Source organism: Pelobates fuscus, chromosome 1 (assembly GCF_036172605.1).
Source record: "Pelobates fuscus isolate aPelFus1 chromosome 1, aPelFus1.pri, whole genome shotgun sequence".
Classification (NCBI taxonomy): domain Eukaryota; kingdom Metazoa; phylum Chordata; class Amphibia; order Anura; family Pelobatidae; genus Pelobates; species Pelobates fuscus.
In genome coordinates, this window is record NC_086317.1 from 231,975,553 (window position 1) to 231,997,816 (window position 22,264).

Genomic DNA, 22,264 nt, shown 5'->3' on the forward strand with positions numbered 1-22,264 from the left:
AAATAAAATATTTAATTCTCTAAAATCATCTTGGATACCTCAAATAGGTACAGTAGAATTAAGAGATGAGGAGCATGGCTGTCCCAGAAGTATTTAAACCTCAATGCTAGCATTAAGCCCACATTGAACTGGGGAATATCTTATTTTAAGCTGTTAAATACTTTTCAAGAAGATACAATTCCCACAGCAGCAGTGTCAGGGTACTGGGAGCGTAGGTATCACATCGTAATTCTTGGATAAGGACACTACCCTTTTATGGATCTCTTCTCTGCATCAACACTATAAAAAGTTCTAAAAAAAAAAATTAAAAAAAATGAAAAGACACTGTAGAATAAAATAAGGATTTTTTAAACTGTTCATCAATAAGTATACTTTTTGGTGTGTTTTTCTGCAGGAAGATTAAGTTTGGCATTTTTAAATGTATAAAGGGGCAAATGCTACAAATTGTAACTGCTCAAGTAAATGGATTTTGCAAAATATCAGAAAATAACCAACCCTTAAAGGGACACTGTAGTCATCAAAAAAAGCAGTTTTGGTGTATGGAACATGCCCTGCTGTCTCACTGCTCAATTCTCTGCCATTTAGGAGTTGAATCACATTGTTTATGCATCCCTATGCGCACCTCCCTGCATGTGACTTGCACAGCCTTCCTAAACATTTCCTGTAAAGAGTCATCTAATGTTTACACTTTCTTTATTGCAAATTGTGTTTCATTGAAAATGTCTAATGCTCTGTTAATAGTTTGCTAGGCCCTGCAAGAGCATCCTGTGTTTAATTGAAGTTCAATTTACTGAGCAGGAGATAAAAACTTTTAAAGTCTGTTACATCTGATTGAAAATGAAACCATTTTGGTTTCATGCAGGCTGTGCCAGTCACATGCAGGCAGGTGTGGCTAGAGATGCATAGACAGAAACAAAGGCGATCTTACTCCGAACGGGCAGAGAATTAAGCCAAAGCTGTTTTGGTGACTATAACTATAGTGTCCCTAAGTACTTCCTCATCAAATTGTGGAATGCCAGTATACACCAACCCCTGAAAGCACTAGGAGGCTTCTTTGTTTTCTACGAAGTCACACTTGAGTTACAAATCTGCTTGCTAAAGGAGTCTTGTAGAAGGAATGGAAGTGGGTGAAATGCTCAGCGCCACTATTCCTCCAACAGAGCTGCCACTTCCCTACCTTAAGCACCAAATCATTATGCACTCTTGTGCAAGCAGGGATCTTTGGAAGAGACTGCATGGTATTCCACTGATATTTGCTTGCATGCACAGAAAGATGCTGTGGACAGAATGCATAAAATAACACAGTTTTGCCTTTGCACATAAGGAAAACTATCTTATATCTTTGAAATTCCAAAGAAACACGAGAAACATATTCCATAGAAAACGCAACAGGTGCAATGTCCACTGTTACCACAATCAAAATATAGAGAACGAAATGAACATGATATTTAGGACTTTCCATGTAAGAGTAGTAAAATAAGTGTAGTCTATGATACTCAAACAGCAAATGTAAACAGCATTTACGAGAAATGTAGAAATAGCTATTTGTAACCCCAGAGGGACAAAGGATGAGTTCATGCTCTTGCACAAACATGATTGACATTCCACATTTTTACTGTTGTGGCACAAGAAGCACACGGAAGTCTGGTAAAATCTGTAGGAGCAAATTACTGTAATACCCTAGGGTTTCCTGGTATGCAGTAAGACTGATTTAAGTACTTGTCTATACTTAGGAATAGGTTATGACATTCACACTACAATGCAGGTAAATCAGGTAGAAATATTAAGACATATGTTGTTGGATTCCAACCCTATGGCACCAATTCTAGCATTTTACAACTGTATGGGCTGCTGAATAATAACTTTCTACAGTTGGACAAGATTTAATGAAATATCTTGTGTATATAACGCATAGCTACATAGAGCCTATAAAAAAAAATATACTTCTCATTTTAATTCTAATAGTTTTACATACAGTGCATTCTACAATCTAGCACAGTGGCTTTGAAAGGGAATAGATTTAATTTTTTTGACTCTATAAATTTTTTACTTTTTTTTTTTTTTTTAATGTGCCTTTAAGGATTGTTTTCTCCTGCACTTTTAATTTTATTTACCTGTGCACTGCAACTGTGGCTCTTCCTTTTTTTTGCCACCATTAAGCCGCTTGTAATGTTATATGATCATATTTGTGTGTGTGTGTGTGTTTTATAATTAATATATATATATATATATATATATATATATGATTCCGTGACAGCTGGTGTGATGTGTTATGTTGGTGTCCATAAAAAGAATTCCGGGGCAGGAAAAACTGAAGAGTGATAAGTGACACATATACTAGAAAGAGAAATACATTTAAAACTAAAACAAACTGGGGGAGTGGGGAGGAACATTAAAATAATAAAATAGGCACTTAAAGATATACAAAAAAAATTAAAATAAAATAAAAACTATTTCAGCTTCAACCCCTGTATTTGGAACCCAAAACCCCAATTTATTTCCATTGAATCCTCTCTCTTTCTTACAGACAACATATTTCATAGGCCCCTGACATGTCCACACAAGCATTGTAGCAGCACAGCCTACACAAGAGTTCTATAAAAGTGCTTTGCTGAACTGAGTTTAGTTTAGTATATATGTAACAAATTAAGAATTTTAAGCTGATGCGATGTACATAAATTGAGAGAATATATTCACAGACATACATCTCTATAGTTCCCTGCACTCCCACAGTTTACATGCAGTTCATGCCTGATACTTGGTGTGGCCCACTGCATCCACTCCTTGATTCCACAGCACTGTTATTCTCCTTGCAAAACTTTATTTATATCCAAATAGTCAACGTTTCACTTCATACATAACTTTCCTCAGGACATTATCCTTCAATTTGCTAGTTATGAGAAAGGTTCTTTCTGAACTGAAATGTCGCTTATTAGAACATAAAGTAATGTAAGAATACAGAGAGTGCTAATGAAGCAAGAAGTGCAATATTATACTGTATATAGATATATACCACCAAATTACGCACATTATATGAGTACCATAAAAAAGATCATTTGGTTAGATAGTAAATGGTGGTTGTCAATCATGTTTAAGGCCTTCCAGAAATTATACTTTATCTTGTCTCAAGAGTGCTATAGTACTGGCGTTCAGTCTCACCCTTTACACCTGCTTATCAGAGTTCTAAGAATTTTAGTGTCACCTGCAGTTTCTTCCTAAACTTAGACTGTTTAGGTGCTGAATATACCACCAATTCTTCTGAAAATGATCATTTATGATTTACATTTCATTAAGGCTAATTTAAAGTATGCAGGTATTTTGGTGAATTGTGTATTGAATATTAAAATCCTGATGCATATTTTCCATTGGATTTACTCAATTTCAGCTCGCACAGAGTAATATTTCAGTTTATATATATATATATATATATATATATATATATATATATATATATTTGCAGACCGCGTATTGCACAGAAGCAGATGCTAGAACATAACAAAAGAAATTGTAAAATACATATAAAATAAAAATTATATTAAAAGACGACAAACATCTGGCAGGAAACAAAATAGGACATAAAATAAATATCTTGACATGTCACCCCTTTCATGTGTTATTTAAAAAGTCTACATGCATTGATGACCTCTTCACAAAAGTAGCGCTAGATCGATTAAGAACAGCTTAGCAGGATTTGTTCGCTCTTCTTCCCTACTCATTTCACTTGACACGCTTTCCCACCACCCTGTAGGTGAAACCTTTTTACTGCAGCACGCAATATTTTTTATAGTCCGATTCAAAATCTTCATCCATGCTGCTAGTATCTGCCATCTTCTTCCCATCTATCTTTGGCAGAAATTGTGCATAGTCTACCCCTTGTTGCTCATAGAAGAGAATGTAAGCAGAATCTGTATCTATTTCATCAGGATTTAGCTCCTATTAAAAGAAAAACAGACAAATTAATCAATATGTAAAATGGATTGAAAAATAAGTATTCTGTTCTGAAAAGTGTTCTAAAGCACTAAAATTGGGGCAATCAATTCAATGGTGCAGCCTCTCTATTCAGTGTTAAATTGCTTATGAATTAATGGTTTAACATTGAATAATATTTTCAACTATATAATGGAAACAGGAGATTGTCCTGGAGAGCTGTTGAGAGCAAACATTGTTCCCATCCCAAAAGCAGACAAAGATATAGAGCATACTGGCAATTACAGACCTATTTCACTAATTAATACAGATATTAAAATACTAACTTACATTCTTGCTGGTAGATTAAAAACAGTAATACCACAATTAATCAAAAATGACCAAGTTGGATTAATTCCAGGGAGGTCCCCAATTAATAATTTCAGAAAAATAATACACAAATTAGAAGAAACAGAACAATGTGTTTCTGTCAATAGATGCTGAGAAAGCGTTCTCTATAGCAGAATCATAGGGACATGGTGGCACAAGTAGTGCATATGCCTTTGGTTCTATAAAGGATCATTGGATTGGACTGTCATACTGGAGGCATGCCGCACCGAGTACAAATTGTTTATTACATTTTCATTAATTTAGGTATATGCAGGCGGGAGGGGCGGGGCCGATGGGGGCTTTAAACTAAATAGACACATTTATACTGTAGCATTAGGAATACAGATATGCATTACTAATGCTACAGTGTCCATTTAAATTAGGTTTGGGTGGACACACTTACCTTACAGCTGCTGTCATTGTAGCAGTACCATTTTTCATTTGGATTTTTGGCATAAGTGACATAATGACCTCCACCCAGTATCCCAGAATGGCACTAAAAATAAACAACAGCACATCAATTATTTAATCATGTTTAGCAATTTAACTCTGAAATAAAAAGGTGATAACTTTTCTTTTCCATAGATTACAGTACTTGCTCTGGCATAATTTAAAACATTTTTTTCCTTAATAAATACTTCAATTTAATGCACAACTCTGTAATTTAATTAGAGATACATGAAATGAGAAAGACATTCTCCTTTCCCAGAAATGGATGTCATGATGTAATACGCGTCATGTGTTTCAAGGTGCAATGCATCACAGCAACTGTCCTACAGTGATCTATAGAAAGGCAGATAATTAATGTAAAGGAACATTCCGGTCACCATAACAAGTTAATTTAAATAATGTTGTTATGGTGCCAGGAGGGCCCGGTGCTCTCTTACCTTAAGGGACAGATTTATATATCTTCCTCCAGTAGACAATTGCCTACAGGCTGTATATATTAGATTATTTTGTTTTGGGGTGTTTTTGTAAGGCACCATACAAGAGGATCTGGATTAATTTATATTCGATTTATATAAGCAACTTAACAAGTCTAGCAGTCTCCTTATTAACTAGCACTAAAAAATGGTCTGACTACAGCATTGTCACAAACACGCAAATTATAGATTTCAAAGGTGCGAAAAGTAAAATTAAATGTAAAAAATCCACTCTTCTTTATCCTGCAACTGAAAGCCTTGCTGCCAATCGCCATTATTATCTGTGTTCTATGCACTTGACAGTTAGTATAGAGAAGGCATACATAGAAGAGGAGAACTAAACAATGTTTCTATTTGCTTCTTCTTTGGTAATACAATACTTCGGTTTGCCTTATCTGAAATGGATGATGATGCCATTTGCTGAAGATTTTTTTTTGTAAATGTTTATTTTTGTGGTGCTTTTAAGGAACAACATGCAAGTGATTTTGACAGATCCAAGATCAGCATGTGAGAAAACCATTTATTCTTCAAGATTTCAGCACCATTTTTTGATAATGCAGATTTAGACATGTCTAAGTGTGTGTTCAAATAATAACAGACACACAGATATGAAATAGACATGGAGAATACAGAGTTAAAATTAGTAGGGTTTGGTAGTACAATGAGAGTCCGCTACATAGCCGCTACAGGTAGGTTCATCACTTCAGCTGATGACCTGATCGGAGTTCTTTCCAGACAGGTGGTTGTGGTTACGTTGCACTTTAGTGTGGTTCTGATAGTGGCACCATCTGATTTGTCTAGTTGAATCGCGCCACTGTGGGTGTGCTGTCGGGGCTAAGATCTGAAGAGCCCACAGTGGAGGTTGGTAGATGATGGGAGTAGCCGGTATCTTAGTCACAATTCCTCTCAGGACATACCAATCCATTTCGCTGCGGTTTGCTAACCGTGGGCAGGATTCTTAGGACAGTCGACGCCTCGGGTCTCTCAAGTGTAGCATCCAGGTAAAAGTCAGGATTCAGGACTGACAGCCCTGTGTGTCGGCATGTACCGGCGCCATGCCCTGCATATTAGGGACACTTGCAGTGCCCATCTTGTGTAGTGTTGTCTGCAGGCTGAGTCGCCACTTTATACAGGACTACGGTTAACCTCCACCGGCCTGAGAGGGGGATGAGTACAGAGTCCAGGAAAGTCAAAACTGGAGACTGTCCGCTTCCCCAGTCCACGTCTCACACCAGACCTCAAGTTCTGCCCATATGACAGCATGCTCTGCGGGTAGTTGGAGGTGCACAAGATTATCATCACTTCCAGATTATCATTAGCTGGAACAAAAAGTCGGTGTGAAAAGGTAGTTTACTTGCCAAGGAGTTGATGGACTGTGGGTCTTTCCAGCTCGGCAGTCAGGCCCCGCCCCCAATTTGAAAATATATATATATATATATATATATATATATATATTTTTTTTTTTTTAAGAGCATCACGTGAAGAAAAAAAAAGTTAAAGTAGTTCAAGATGATAAGATGCAAAGGGACATGACACAGTAGCAATTCAAGTTATATTGCTACTGTATACTATGTGACAATGTTATCTGACTAACTGTATATTTTGTCCTTAGATTGTGCGGGGAATATAACTTTTTGCAATTTTACAGTACTTATAAATGATTGACAAGTATATGTTCCGAATATTGTAAAGCGCTGTGGAATTCGTTGGCGCTATATAAATACCATTTATAATAATAACTACCTACTTTTGCTTATTGCATTTGTTCTGGTGAGTAGAATCATTACCTTCAGACTTTTTGTTGTAAACACTGCTTGTTTCAGAGAAAATGCAGTGTTTATATTGCAGCCTAGTGATAACTTCACTGGCCACTCCTCAAATGGCTGTTAGAGATCCTTCCTGGGTCATGGCTGCCTAAAATGCATCCAAACATTCAGTGTCTCCACCCTCTGCATGCAGACACTGAACTTTCCTCAAAGAGATTCATTGATTTAATTCATCTCTATGAGGAGTTGCTAATTGGCTAGGGCTGTGTTTGAATTGTGCTGGCTCTGCCCCTGATCTGCCTCTTTGTCAGTCTCAGCCAATCCTATGCGGAAGCATTGTGATTGGATCAGGCTACCACTTCTGATGATGTTAGCAGGCAGTGGGCAGGTCTAAATTAAACAGGGACAAAGTAAGCAACTCCAGACATGAATACAAGAAAGATTTTACTATATTTAGGGAGGCATGGGGAAGCCAGGGGGGCTAAATGGTGGTATTAACCCTATAGGGTCTGGAATACCAGTTTGTGTTCCTGACCCTATAGTGCTCCTTTAAGTTATAGGTGATTTTCAATGTTTTGCTCAATGGTGTCATTTCTAGAGAAGCAAAAGTTCACCCTTAAAATCTATATAAATATATATATCGGCTATGATCTACAAAAAACAGATCTCATATTCACTTTGCACTAATATATTTTAATTGTATTGTAACCTCACAAATTAAAGAAAAATGGCCATCAATTTGTATTCCTTAAAATAAAAGATTAGACTCTTACTTTGTAATGCACGAATACACTGATCAGCCACAACATTAAAACAACATGCTTAATATCATGTAGGATCCCTTGTGCTGCCAAAAGAGCTCTGCTGCATCAAGGCATGGATGGACTCCACAAGATGTCTTTATGTCTGTGGTATCTGGCACAAAAGACATTAACAGAAGATCCTTTGAGTCCAGAAAGTTGCAAGGTGGGGCCTCCATGGATCAGATTTGTTCTTTGCGCACATCCCACAGGTGCTTAATTGGATTGAGATCTGGGGAATTTGTAGATCAAGGCAACACCCTAAAGTATTTGTCATGTTCCTCAAACGATTCCCGAACAATATTTGCAGTACAACAGGGTGCTTTATCCTGCTGAAAGAGACTACTGCCATTAGGGAACACCATTGCCATGAAAGGGTGTACGTGGTCTGTAACAATTTCTACGTAGGGTACTTGTGAACGTAAGGTTTCCCAGCAGAACATTGCCCAGAGCATAACACTGCATCCACGTGCCTGCCTTCCTCCCATATTACACCCTGCTGTCACCTTTTCCCCTAGTAAATAATGCACACGCACCCTGCCATCCACAGGATCTAAAAAAAAAAAAAAAATGTGATCAATCAGAACATAGTTCCATAGTCTAGTTCTGATGCTCACATCCCCAATGAAAGTGCTATAGACGGTGGAAAGGTGTCATCATGGGCTCTCTAACAAGTCTGTTGCTATGCAGGAGACTGTAATGCACTGTGTTTTGACACCTTTCTATCATTGCCAACATTAAGGTTTTTTTGTTTGTTTTTATTAACTTAAGCTACAGTAGCTCTTCTGTATGATTTGGCCAGATGGGCTAGCCACGCATACAACGTACATCAATGAGCCCTGGGTGCCAGTGAGCCTGATGCCAGTTCACCAGTTGTCCTTCCTTGCACCACTACTGGCAGGGCCGGTGCTAGGATTTTTGACTACACAGGCGAAGATGCATTTTGACGCCCTCCCCCCCCCCCCCCCCACCCAAAAAAACCCAATGCATCTTCACCTCTGTGTCTCGTAGCCCCCCTTTTAAATTTTACCCCCATTAGTGTTGCATATCCACTCTCTTACCCCTCTGGTCCCTTTGTGCCTTACACCCCCCTTTAGTGTGTCTCATACAACCCCTCAGCCCATTTCTTCCCCTCTTTTTCTCCCATATAGACATAGACATAGATACAGGCAAAAATACATACATGCACAAATACACAAACATACAGACACACAACCATACAAGCACACAGACATAATTATTCAGGCACACAGTCACAAAGATATACAGACACACAGTCATAAAAGGCCCACAATCAAACAAACACAGTCATACAATTTACACATACAGGTACATTGTCGTACAAACACAGACATACATGCATACAGACACAGGCACACACAAAAACACAGACCGAAAGAAACATAGAGATTGGCATATAGAGAAATACATACACAGTGATACAGAGACATACATACGCAGACAGTCATAAAGAGACATACAGACAAGGCATACAAAGACATACATACACAGACAAACAAAGAACCCGGCACACTGATTCCGTGTAAATGCTCCGGCCATCCACAGTGATAGATGCTCCGTGCCAGGCAGACATCGCTGGATCCACCGGTAAAGTCTTCAAAAGGAATAAACGCAGGCAATACTCCAATAGTAAGGATGGTATATTTATTGATAGGTGAACCACCCCATAGAAAGTGTGACGTTTCAGCTCAGCAGAGCCTTAATCATGCAATAATGCTCTGCTGAGCCAAAACATTGCACTTTCTTTGGGGTGGTTCACCTATCAATAAATATACCATTATTACTATTAGAGTGTTGCCTGCTTTATTCCTTTTGAATACATACACAGATCGTCATACAGAGACATACAGACTGTTTGACGGTCTGTGTATGAACACAGGATGGCTAAAAGATAGATCCCCATCTGTCGTGCAACTTCAACAATGCTTTGAAAGCTGGTGCTCTACCGATTCCCCATGCTTGCAGGATTGTATTTAGCACGTTGCAGTATTTGTGTGTTTGACTGTAAGCATGTGTTAGTATAGAGTATGTTTGTGTGAATGTAGGGGTGAGTTTGTATGTAGTGTTTGCGTGTAGTGTTGGGTTTTTGAATGCAGGTGTGTGTTTATATATAATTTTGGTGTCTGATACAGACGTGTGTTTGTATGTAGTGTTGACATTTGAATGCAGGGGTGTGTTTGTATGTAGTGTTGAAGTTTGCATGCAGGTGGTTATTTGTGTGTAGTGTTGGTGTTTGAATGTTGAGATGTATGCACATATACACATACACTGCCACACACGCACACACTGTGATACACATACACGAAGATACACACACTGACACATATGCAGATACACATATACACAAACTGATACACATTCAGATAGACAGACATACATATACAGATACACACAAACACTGACAGACATACAGATAAACACACACTGACATACAGACACACTGACAGACATACAGATACACACATACACAATGATAGACATACAAATACACAAACAGACACACTGACAGACATACACACACAAAGACACAGTAACAGACAGACATACACAGACACACTGACAGACAGATATATACACACACAGACACACTGACAGACATACAAACACAGAAACTGACAGACAAACACACACCGACACACTGACAGACAGATATATACACACACAGACACACTGACAGACATACACACACAGACACTGACAGACAGAAACACACACAGACACACTGACAGACAGATATATACACACACAGACACACTGACAGACAGATATATACACACACAGACACACTGACAGACATACACACACGGACACTGACAGACAGAAACACACAAGACACCGACAGACAGAAACACACACAGACACACTGACAGACATACAGGCACACTGCCAGACACACACACACACACACACACACACACAAAGACACACTAACAGACAGACATACACACACACACATGCTAATCAAAAAATACACTTTTCTAGCCATAGACAGGAGGGTGGCTTACCTGGGGAGTGCTGGCTCAGGTAGTTGGGAGTTGGAGCTAGGCCTGCCCAGCCCCCCTCCTAGCTGCAGTCTTCTTGGGAGGAAGTCCTCACATGCTGACATGAAGGTGGCCGGTGTTCCCTGCGGTAGCACTGCCCATGCTGGGCGCGCTGTGTGCTACAGAGGGAGCAGGGATATGACGTGTTCATATCCCCGCCCCCTCCACACAGTCCGCGGCAGGAAGGAAGGCTGGTCTGTGGGGATGCTGCTGCCGCTCGGCCACGCTACAAGAAGTGGCCGGCAGGAGAGGGGAGCTGTGCGCTTCCCTCCTGCCGGTCACCCCGACATTTGCGCCCCCGGGCCGGTGCGCCCTAAGGCGGCCGCCTGTGCCGCCTTATGGACGCGCCGGCCCTGACTACTGGTAGATACCAACCACTGCATACCAGGAACACCCACACAAGACTTTCCATTTTGGAGATGCTCTGACCCAGCCATCTAGGCATCACTATTTGGCCCTGTTCAAAGTCATCAAATGTTTTCACTTGCCCATTTTTCTTGCTTCCAACAGATGAAATGCAAGAACTGACTGTTCACTTGCTGCCTAATATATCCCACCCCTTGACGAACGCCATTCTAACAATATAATCAATAAATATTTAGTGCATCTCCTTCTAGAGATGCCATATTTGGTAATCATGCCAATATTCAAAAAGCTAGTGTGATATCACAAAACCTGAAACCATGAGGAAGCACAGGAAAAAAAAGTTAAAGGCGTTCAACTGCATTCTGAGATAGTTTAGCTTCAGACCTTCAAATTGTGCATGACCACAAATTATGGCAGTCGAATAATCATCATTATCATTATTATTCACCTTCTCTTGATTCGCTGCAGTCTTTCTTTAGGAAAACTACAGAAACAATAATCACTAAACCAGGGCCGGACTGGGAATAAAAAGCAGCCCTGGAAATTTTTTTTATACCAGACCTACTTAATTGTGCCAGCTGGGACAAATACCAGTGTATATATAGGAATGCATTGGATTGGCTGAGATCGTCAATTCTGATGACCTCAGCCAAGGAGGCGTGGTGGGGCAAAATGCCATCCTAGCCAATCAGCATCACCTCGTAGAGGTGCATTGATTTAATGCATCTCTATGGGAAGAGTTCAGTGTCTCCATGCAGAGCACTGCCCCAGAAGCACCTCTAGTGGCTGTTAGAGGATTGACCACTTGAGGTGTTCCTAAGCACTAAAGTAAATACAGCCTTATCGCTGAAAAGGCAGCATTTACACTAAAAAGCCTGCAGGAACAGGCTTAAGCTGTAGTTGTTCTGGTGACTATAGTGTCCCTTGAATAACAAACAAAAGAGCTGTATTATTCTAATCAGATGTGCAAAATCTTACTTCAACGTTTGTTTAAACTTTTGGATGTAGTTTGACACCAGGGCATGAAAGACTGGGAGAAAGGCAGGGTTATCCACTAAATTATTATTTTTTGTGATTGCATAAGTTAGGCTACAATAGTAAAGCTGTTACTAGAGCCAAGTTGGAAACATTTTCAAATCTGCTGTTTTGGTCTAAAAAGCCTAAAATGCAATTTAGAATTTCACTTCCTACAATTAAAAAAAATATACATTTGTGCATATGTATAAACGCATAAACCCCCCACAAATAACATAGTTAAAGCAAAATGATGTTTAAAGGGACACTATAGTCACCTGAACAACTTTAGCTTAATGAAGCAGTTTTGGTGTATATAACATGCCCCTGCAGCCTCACTGCTCAATCCTCTGCCATTTAGGAGTTAAATCCCTTTGTTTATGAACCCTAGTCACACCTCCCTGCATGTGACTTGCACAGGCTTCCATAAACACTTCCTGTAAAGAGAGCCCTATTTAGGCTTTCTATATTGCAAGTTCTGTTTAATTAAGATTGTCTTATCCCCTATGTTAATAGCTTGCTAGACCCTGCAAGAGCCTCCTGTATGTGATTAAAGTTCAATTTAGAGATTGAGATACAATTATTTAAGGTAAATTACATCTGTTTGAAAGTGAAACCAGTTTTTTTTTCATGCAGGCTCTGTCAATCATAGCCAGGGGAGGTGTGGCTAGGGCTGCATAAACAGAAACAAAGTGATTTAACTCCTAAATGACAGTGAATTGAGCAGTGAAATTGCAGGGGGAATGATCTATACACTAAAACTGCTTTAGTTAGCTAAAGTAATTTAGGTGACTATAGTGTTCCTTTAATTCAATGTTATTTTAAAGAAAAACAAATATAGACAGACACAGGTTTTTTTTTATTAATGGATACTCACTGATGCCCACATACACATTAAGAGACGCTGGTGCACAAACACACTAATGCTGTATTCCATACAAACACTGGCACACAATCACTAATGCACACATACTCAGTGGCATACACATGGTGTCACATAAAAACACAATGGTACACAGTGACCATACCGAGACACGCGCGCGCGCACACACACACACACACACACACGCAGTGATCCATACCGACACACACACACGCAGTGATCCATACCAAAACACACACACACAGTGATCCATACCGACACACACACACGCACACACAGTGATCCATACCAACACACACACACGCACACACAGTGATCCATACCAACACACACGCACACACAGTGATCCATACCGACACACACACGCACACACAGTGATCCATAGCGACACACACACGCACACACAGTGATCCATACCGAAACACACACGCACACACAGTGATCCATACCGAAACACACGCACACAGTGATCCATACCAAAACACACACACAGTGATCCATACCAACACACACACACGCACACACAGTGATCCATACCGACACACACACGCACGCACGCACACACAGTGATCCATAGCGACACACACACGCACACACAGTGATCCATAGCGACACACACACGCACACACGCAAACACAGTCATCCATACCGACACACACACGCACACACAGTGATCCATACCGACACACACACGCACACACAGTGATCCATACCGACACACACACGCACACACAGTGATCCATACCGACACACACACGCACACACAGTGATCCATAGCGACACACACACGCACACACAGTCATCCATACCGACACACACACGCAGTGATCCATACCGACACACACACGCAGTGATCCATACCGACACACACAGTAATCCATACCGACAGACACACACACGCAGTGATCCATACCGACAGAGACACACACGCAGTGATCCATACCGACAGACACACACACGCAGTGATCCATACCGACAGACACACACACGCAGTGATCCATACCGACAGACACACACACGCAGTGATCCATACCGACACACACAGTAATCCATACCGACAGACGCACACACGCAGTGATCCATACCGACAGACGCACACACGCAGTGATCCATACCGACAGACACACACACGCAGTGATCCATACCGACAGACACACACACGCAGTGATCCATACCGACACACACAGTAATCCATACCGACAGACGCACACACGCAGTGATCCATACCGACAGACGCACACACGCAGTGATCCATACCGACAGACACACACACGCAGTGATCCATACCGACAGACACACACACGCAGTGATCCATACCGACAGAGACACACACACGCAGTGATCCATACCGACAGAGACACACACACGCAGTGATCCATACCGACAGAGACACACACGCAGTGATCCATACCGACACACACACACGCAGTGATCCATACCGACAGACACACACACGCAGTGATCCATACCGACAGACACACACACGCAGTGATCCATACCGACACACACAGTAATCCATACCGACAGACACACACGCAGTGATCCATACCGACAGACGCACACACGCAGTGATCCATACCGACAGACGCACACACGCAGTGATCCATACCGACAGAGACACACACGCAGTGATCCATACCGACAGAGACACACACACGCAGTGATCCATACCGACAGAGACACACGCAGTGATCCATACCGACACACACACACACGCAGTGATCCATACCGACAGAGACACACACACGCAGTGATCCATACCGACAGAGACACACACGCAGTGATCCATACCGACACACACACACGCAGTGATCCATACCGACAGACACACACACGCAGTGATCCATACCGACAGACACACACACGCAGTGATCCATACCGACACACACAGTAATCCATACCGACAGACACACACGCAGTGATCCATACCGACAGACGCACACACGCAGTGATCCATACCGACAGACGCACACACGCAGTGATCCATACCGACAGAGACACACACGCAGTGATCCATACCGACAGAGACACACACACACGCAGTGATCCATACCGACAGAGACACACACACACGCAGTGATCCATACCGACACACACACACGCAGTGATCCATACCGACACACACACACGCAGTGATCCATACCGACACACACACACGCAGTGATCCATACCGACACACACACACGCAGTGATCCATACCGACACACACACACGCAGTGATCCATACCGACACACACACACGCAGTGATCCATACCGACACACACACACGCAGTGATCCATACCGACACACACACACGCAGTGATCCATACCGACACACACACACGCAGTGATCCATACCGACACACACACACGCAGTGATCCATACCGACACACACACGCAGTGATCCATACCGACACACACACGCAGTGATCCATACCGACACACACACGCAGTGATCCATACCGACACACACACACGCAGTGATCCATACCGACAGACACACACACGCAGTGATCCATACCGACAGACACACACACGCAGTGATCCATACCGACAGACACACACACGCAGTGATCCATACCGACAGACACACACACGCAGTGATCCATACCGACAGACACACACACGCAGTGATCCATACCGACAGACACACACACGCAGTGATCCATACCGACAGACACACACACGCAGTGATCCATACCGACAGACACACACACAGTAATCCATACCGACAGACACACACACGCAGTGATCCATACCGACAGACACACACACGCAGTGATCCATACCGACAGAGACACACACACACGCAGTGATCCATACCGACAGAGACACACACACACGCAGTGATCCATACCGACACACACACACACGCAGTGATCCATACCGACACACACACACGCAGTGATCCATACCGACACACACTCACACGCAGTGATCCATACCGACACACACTCACACGCAGTGATCCATACCGACACACACACACACGCAGTGATCCATACCGACACACACACACACGCAGTGATCCATACCGACACACACACACACGCAGTGATCCATACCGACACACACACACACGCAGTGATCCATACCGACACACACACACACGCAGTGATCCATACCGACACACACACACACGCAGTGATCCATACCGACACACACACACACGCAGTGATCCATACCGACACACACACACACGCAGTGATCCATACCGACACACACACACGCAGTGATCCATACCGACACACACACACGCAGTGATCCATACCGACACACACACACGCAGTGATCCATACCGACACACACACACGCAGTGATCCATACCGACACACACACACGCAGTGATCCATACCGACACACACACACGCAGTGATCCATACCGACACACACACACGCAGTGATCCATACCGACACACACACACGCAGTGATCCATACCGACACACACGCAGTGATCCATACCGACACACACACACGCAGTGATCCATACCGACACACACACACGCAGTGATCCATACCGACACACACACACGCAGTGATCCATACCGACACACACACACGCAGTGATCCATACCGACACACACACACGCAGTGATCCATACCGACACACACACACGCAGTGATCCATACCGACACACACACGCAGTGATCCATACCGACAGACACACACACGCAGTGATCCATACCGACAGACACACACACGCAGTGATCCATACCGACAGAGACACACACACGCAGTGATCCATACCGACAGAGACACACACACGCAGTGATCCATACCGACAGAGAGACACACACGCAGTGATCCATACCGACAGAGACACACACACACGCAGTGATCCATACCGACACACACACACGCAGTGATCCATACCGACACACACACACACGCAGTGATCCATACCGACACACACACACGAAGTGATCCATACCGACACACACACACGCAGTGATCCATACCGACACACACACACGCAGTGATCCATACTGACACACACACACGCAGTGATCCATACCGACACACACACACGCAGTGATCCATACCGACACACACACACGCAGTGATCCATACCGACACACACACACGCAGTGATCCATACCGACACACACACACGCAGTGATCCATACCGACACACACACACGCAGTGATCCATACCGACACACACACACGCAGTGATCCATACCGACACACACACACGCAGTGATCCATACCGACAGACACACACACGCAGTGATCCATACCGACAGACACACACACGCAGTGATCCATACCGACAGACACACACACGCAGTGATCCATACCGACAGACACACACACGCAGTGATCCATACCGACAGACACACACACGCAGTGATCCATACCGACAGACACACACACGCAGTGATCCATACCGACAGACACACACACGCAGTGATCCATACCGACAGACACACACACGCAGTGATCCATACCGACAGACACACACGCAGTGATCCATACCGACAGACACACACACGCAGTGATCCATACCGACAGACACACACACGCAGTGATCCATACCGACAGAGACACACACACACGCAGTGATCCATACCGACAGAGACACACACACACGCAGTGATCCATACCGACACACACACACGCAGTGATCCATACCGACACACACACACGCAGTGATCCATACCGACAGACACACACACGCAGTGATCCATACCGACACACACACACGCAGTGATCCATACCGACACACACACACACGCAGTGATCCATACCGACACACACACACACGCAGTGATCCATACCGACACACACACACACGCAGTGATCCATACCGACACACACACACACGCAGTGATCCATACCGACACACACACACGCAGTGATCCATACCGACACACACACACGCAGTGATCCATACCGACACACACACACGCAGTGATCCATACCGACACACACACACGCAGTGATCCATACCGACACACACACACGCAGTGATCCATACCGACACACACACACGCAGTGATCCATACCGACACACACACACGCAGTGATCCATACCGACACACACACACGCAGTGATCCATACCGACACACACACACGCAGTGATCCATACCGACACACACACACGCAGTGATCCATACCGACACACACACACGCAGTGATCCATACCGACACACACACACGCAGTGATCCATACCGACACACACACACGCAGTGATCCATACCGACACACACACACGCAGTGATCCATACCGACACACACACACGCAGTGATCCATACCGACACACACACACGCAGTGATCCATACCGACACACACACACGCAGTGATCCATACCGACACACACACACGCAGTGATCCATACCGACACACACACACGCAGTGATCCATACCGACACACACACACGCAGTGATCCATACCGACACACACACACGCAGTGATCCATACCGACACACACACACGCAGTGATCCATACCGACACACACACACGCAGTGATCCATACCGACACACACACACGCAGTGATCCATACCGACACACACACACGCAGTGATCCATACCGACACACACACACGCAGTGATCCATACCGACACACACACACGCAGTGATCCATACCGACACACACACACGCAGTGATCCATACCGACACACACACACGCAGTGATCCATACCGACAGACACACACACGCAGTGATCCATACCGACAGACACACACACGCAGTGATCCATACCGACAGACACACACACGCAGTGATCCATACCGACAGACACACACACGCAGTGATCCATACCGACAGACACACACGCAGTAATCCATACCGACAGACACACACGCAGTGATCCATACCGACAGACACACGCAGTGATCCATACCGACAGACACACACACGCAGTGATCCATACCGACAGACACACACACGCAGTGATCCATACCGACAGAGACACACACACGCAGTGATCCATACCGACAGAGACACACACACGCAGTGATCCATACCGACAGAGACACACACACGCAGTGATCCATACCGACAGAGAGACACACACGCAGTGATCCATACCGACAGAGACACACACACACGCAGTGATCCATACCGACACACACACACACAGTGATCCATACCGACACACACACACACACAGTGATCCATACCGACACACACACACACGCAGTGATCCATACCGACACACACACACGCAGTGATCCATACCGACACACACACACGCAGTGATCCATACCGACACACACACACGCAGTGATCCATACCGACACACACACACGCAGTGATCCATACCGACACACACACACGCAGTGATCCATACCGACACACACACACGCAGTGATCCATACCGACACACACACACGCAGTGATCCATACCGACACACACACACGCAGTGATCCATATGACACACACACACGCAGTGATCCATATGACACACACACACGCAGTGATCCATACCGACACACACACACGCAGTGATCCATACCGACACACACACACGCAGTGATCCATACCGACACACACACACGCAGTGATCCATACCGACTGTGACGAGACCAATCTCGCCAGATTGCATTGGAGGAGCCTGGTTGCCCGCCTGCTGCCTTTGGATTATGGACCGGCAGTTAAAGGGTTCATTTTACTGTGCAGAAGGATTTATTTCTCTCTTTCTGCACAGCCGTTCGGTAGATGCTATCTACCGAACAAACAGCAGTTTTTCAGCCTCCCCAGAGCCGTGGGGAGCCGGCAGGCGCTGTTAATTGGCCACCCAGAAGCTGGAGTGTGCCCTCCATTTACCTCCCTGAAGCTGCGGTTAACCGCAACTTAATTGATTGTTACTGGGTGGCTGCGGTTACACTTAGCGGCCACTAGATGGCCGTGTTCTGGAGCTCCCCGGGCAGCCAGCACTTTTCTGCCCGGCTTTCATGCACCAAACCCGGACACTTTTACGTGGAGGCACCTCTGAACCTCCAGCCCCTGGTTCTAATTCGTACGGATTTAACCGAATACATGTTAATTCGGTAGTTTGTATATGTGAATGTTAACCCAGATAGCACAGCCATGGAGCCAATTCGTGTAATTAAAGACAATTGGCAATTGAACTGTGTGAATAGGATCTGAGCGCTATTCGGTAGTTTTGTGCGCTCAGATCCCAGTTATCTGGGGATATGTGACATGTCTGTGTTTTATGTATAAAAAGTAACTTTGTGTATTTTAATGTGATAGTCTGTCTTTGTGTCCCCACGTGTAATGGAGTTTTGCCTTTGTCCTGGGAGATAATTGAATTACTTCTCCAGGGCAGAGGGGAGGAAGAAATTGTGGGGATGTTTTACTGCTGTATGTCTGTAATTGGTACTTGTCTGTCCGTTGTTACAGTCTTCCATCTGGTCCCCTAGGGGAGTGTCCACCAGGTGGGAGACCTGCATAAATACAGGGGCAGGTAGCCCTCAATAAACAGACCACTGCTTGACCCTCAACACTGAGCCTTGTCTCGTTCTTGGGGGGGATTCACTGTATGCTGATAGAGACTGACTGCCAGGAGTGTAAGCTGCTTGGGAGCTTTTCCTGTTCGTCTGCTAGCAGCTATTCGTGAGGTTCCAGTTCGGGAGTTTGGAGTGCTACCTTATTTCCTTGTATGCAGTTCGGGAGTTTGGTGCATTCACTTATATCCAATTCGTGAGTTTTGGTTATTTTTCAGTAGCTGTGCCTGTCTGTGAAAAGGGGATTATTGCCTAAACGGATTTTAACCCCTTGTCTGCTGACACACACACACACACAGTGATCCATCCCGACACACACACACAGTGATCCATCCCGACACACACACACACAGTGATCCATACCGACACACACACACAGTAATCCATACCGACACACACACACAGTAATCCATACCGACACACTCACACACTCACACACAGTAATCCATACCGACACAAACACACACACACAGTAATCCATACCGACACAAACACACACACACAGTAATCCATACCGACACAAACACACACACACAGTAATCCATACCGACACACACACACACAGTAATCCATACCGACACACACACACACACAGTAATCCATACCGACACACACACACACACAGTAATCCATACCGACACACACACACACAGTAATCCATACCGACACACACACACACAGTAATCCATACCGACACACACACACACAGTAATCCATACCGACACACACACACAGTAATCCATACCGACACACACACACACACAGTAATCCATACCGACACCGACACACACACACAGTAATCCATACCGACACACACACAGTAATCCATACCGACACACACACACAGTAATCCATACCGACACACACACACACAGTAATCCATACCGACACACACACACACACACACACACAGTAATCCATACCGACACACACACACACAGTAATCCATACCGACACACACACACACAGTAATCCATACCGACACACACACACACAGTAATCCATACCGACACACACACACACAGTAATCCATACCGACACACACACACAGTAATCCATACCGACACACACACACACACACACACACACACACACACAGAGTAATCCATAGAGACACACATACACACACAGAGTAATCCATAGTGACACACACACACACACACACAGTAATCCATATTGACACACACACACACACAGAGTAATCCATACCGAGCTTTATCAAGCTTTGATAAGACTGAGCACAGCATGGAAGCCTGGTGGAACCCACGTAAGAGTCAAGCTGTGCTTAAACCAGTTTTACAGACTACAAAAGGACAGGGTGAGGGCACTCCTGGAACTATAACCACTACAATAAGATGCAAGGAAGGAGACAGTGAGGTGAAACTAATAACTGTCCAATTTATTTCCCAGGAAAAATCCCTCATAGGATATATTTTTGTTCAAATATAAGCCAAGAGAAAATAAATTAAAGTGGACACAAACAGCAGAAAGGCAGGACAAAAGGAGTGTATAATGTCCTCTGTCCACTCACACAAATCCAGGTTTCCTTAATTAACTTTAAAAGCACCTACCCCATGTTAAATTAAGTTTTAAGTTGTTCACAGTAACTATTTCTGAGCAATTATTATTTTTAGCAACATGAAAACAAACTATGACATACTGTGACTTTAGTTTCCACACAGATGTTTATATATGTTTTACAGGA

General features: G+C 43.9%; 1 protein-coding gene across 4 annotated transcripts in view; it reads right to left on the minus strand.

Annotated features, from left to right (window-relative positions):
- Positions 1-3,444: 3,444 nt before the first annotated feature.
- The window catches only part of USP32 (ubiquitin specific peptidase 32), a 270,417-nt gene continuing 251,597 nt past the window's right edge, over positions 3,445-22,264 (minus strand). For all 4 annotated transcript variants that reach the window (XM_063455055.1, XM_063455047.1, XM_063455073.1 and 1 more), the window contains exons 33-34: positions 4,700-4,792; positions 3,445-3,933 (exon numbers count right to left, since the gene is read on the minus strand). In XM_063455055.1, the coding sequence (XP_063311125.1) occupies positions 3,760-3,933; positions 4,700-4,792 (267 nt within the window). In that variant the 3' untranslated portion in view covers positions 3,445-3,759. The remainder of the gene's footprint in view (positions 3,934-4,699; positions 4,793-22,264) is intronic.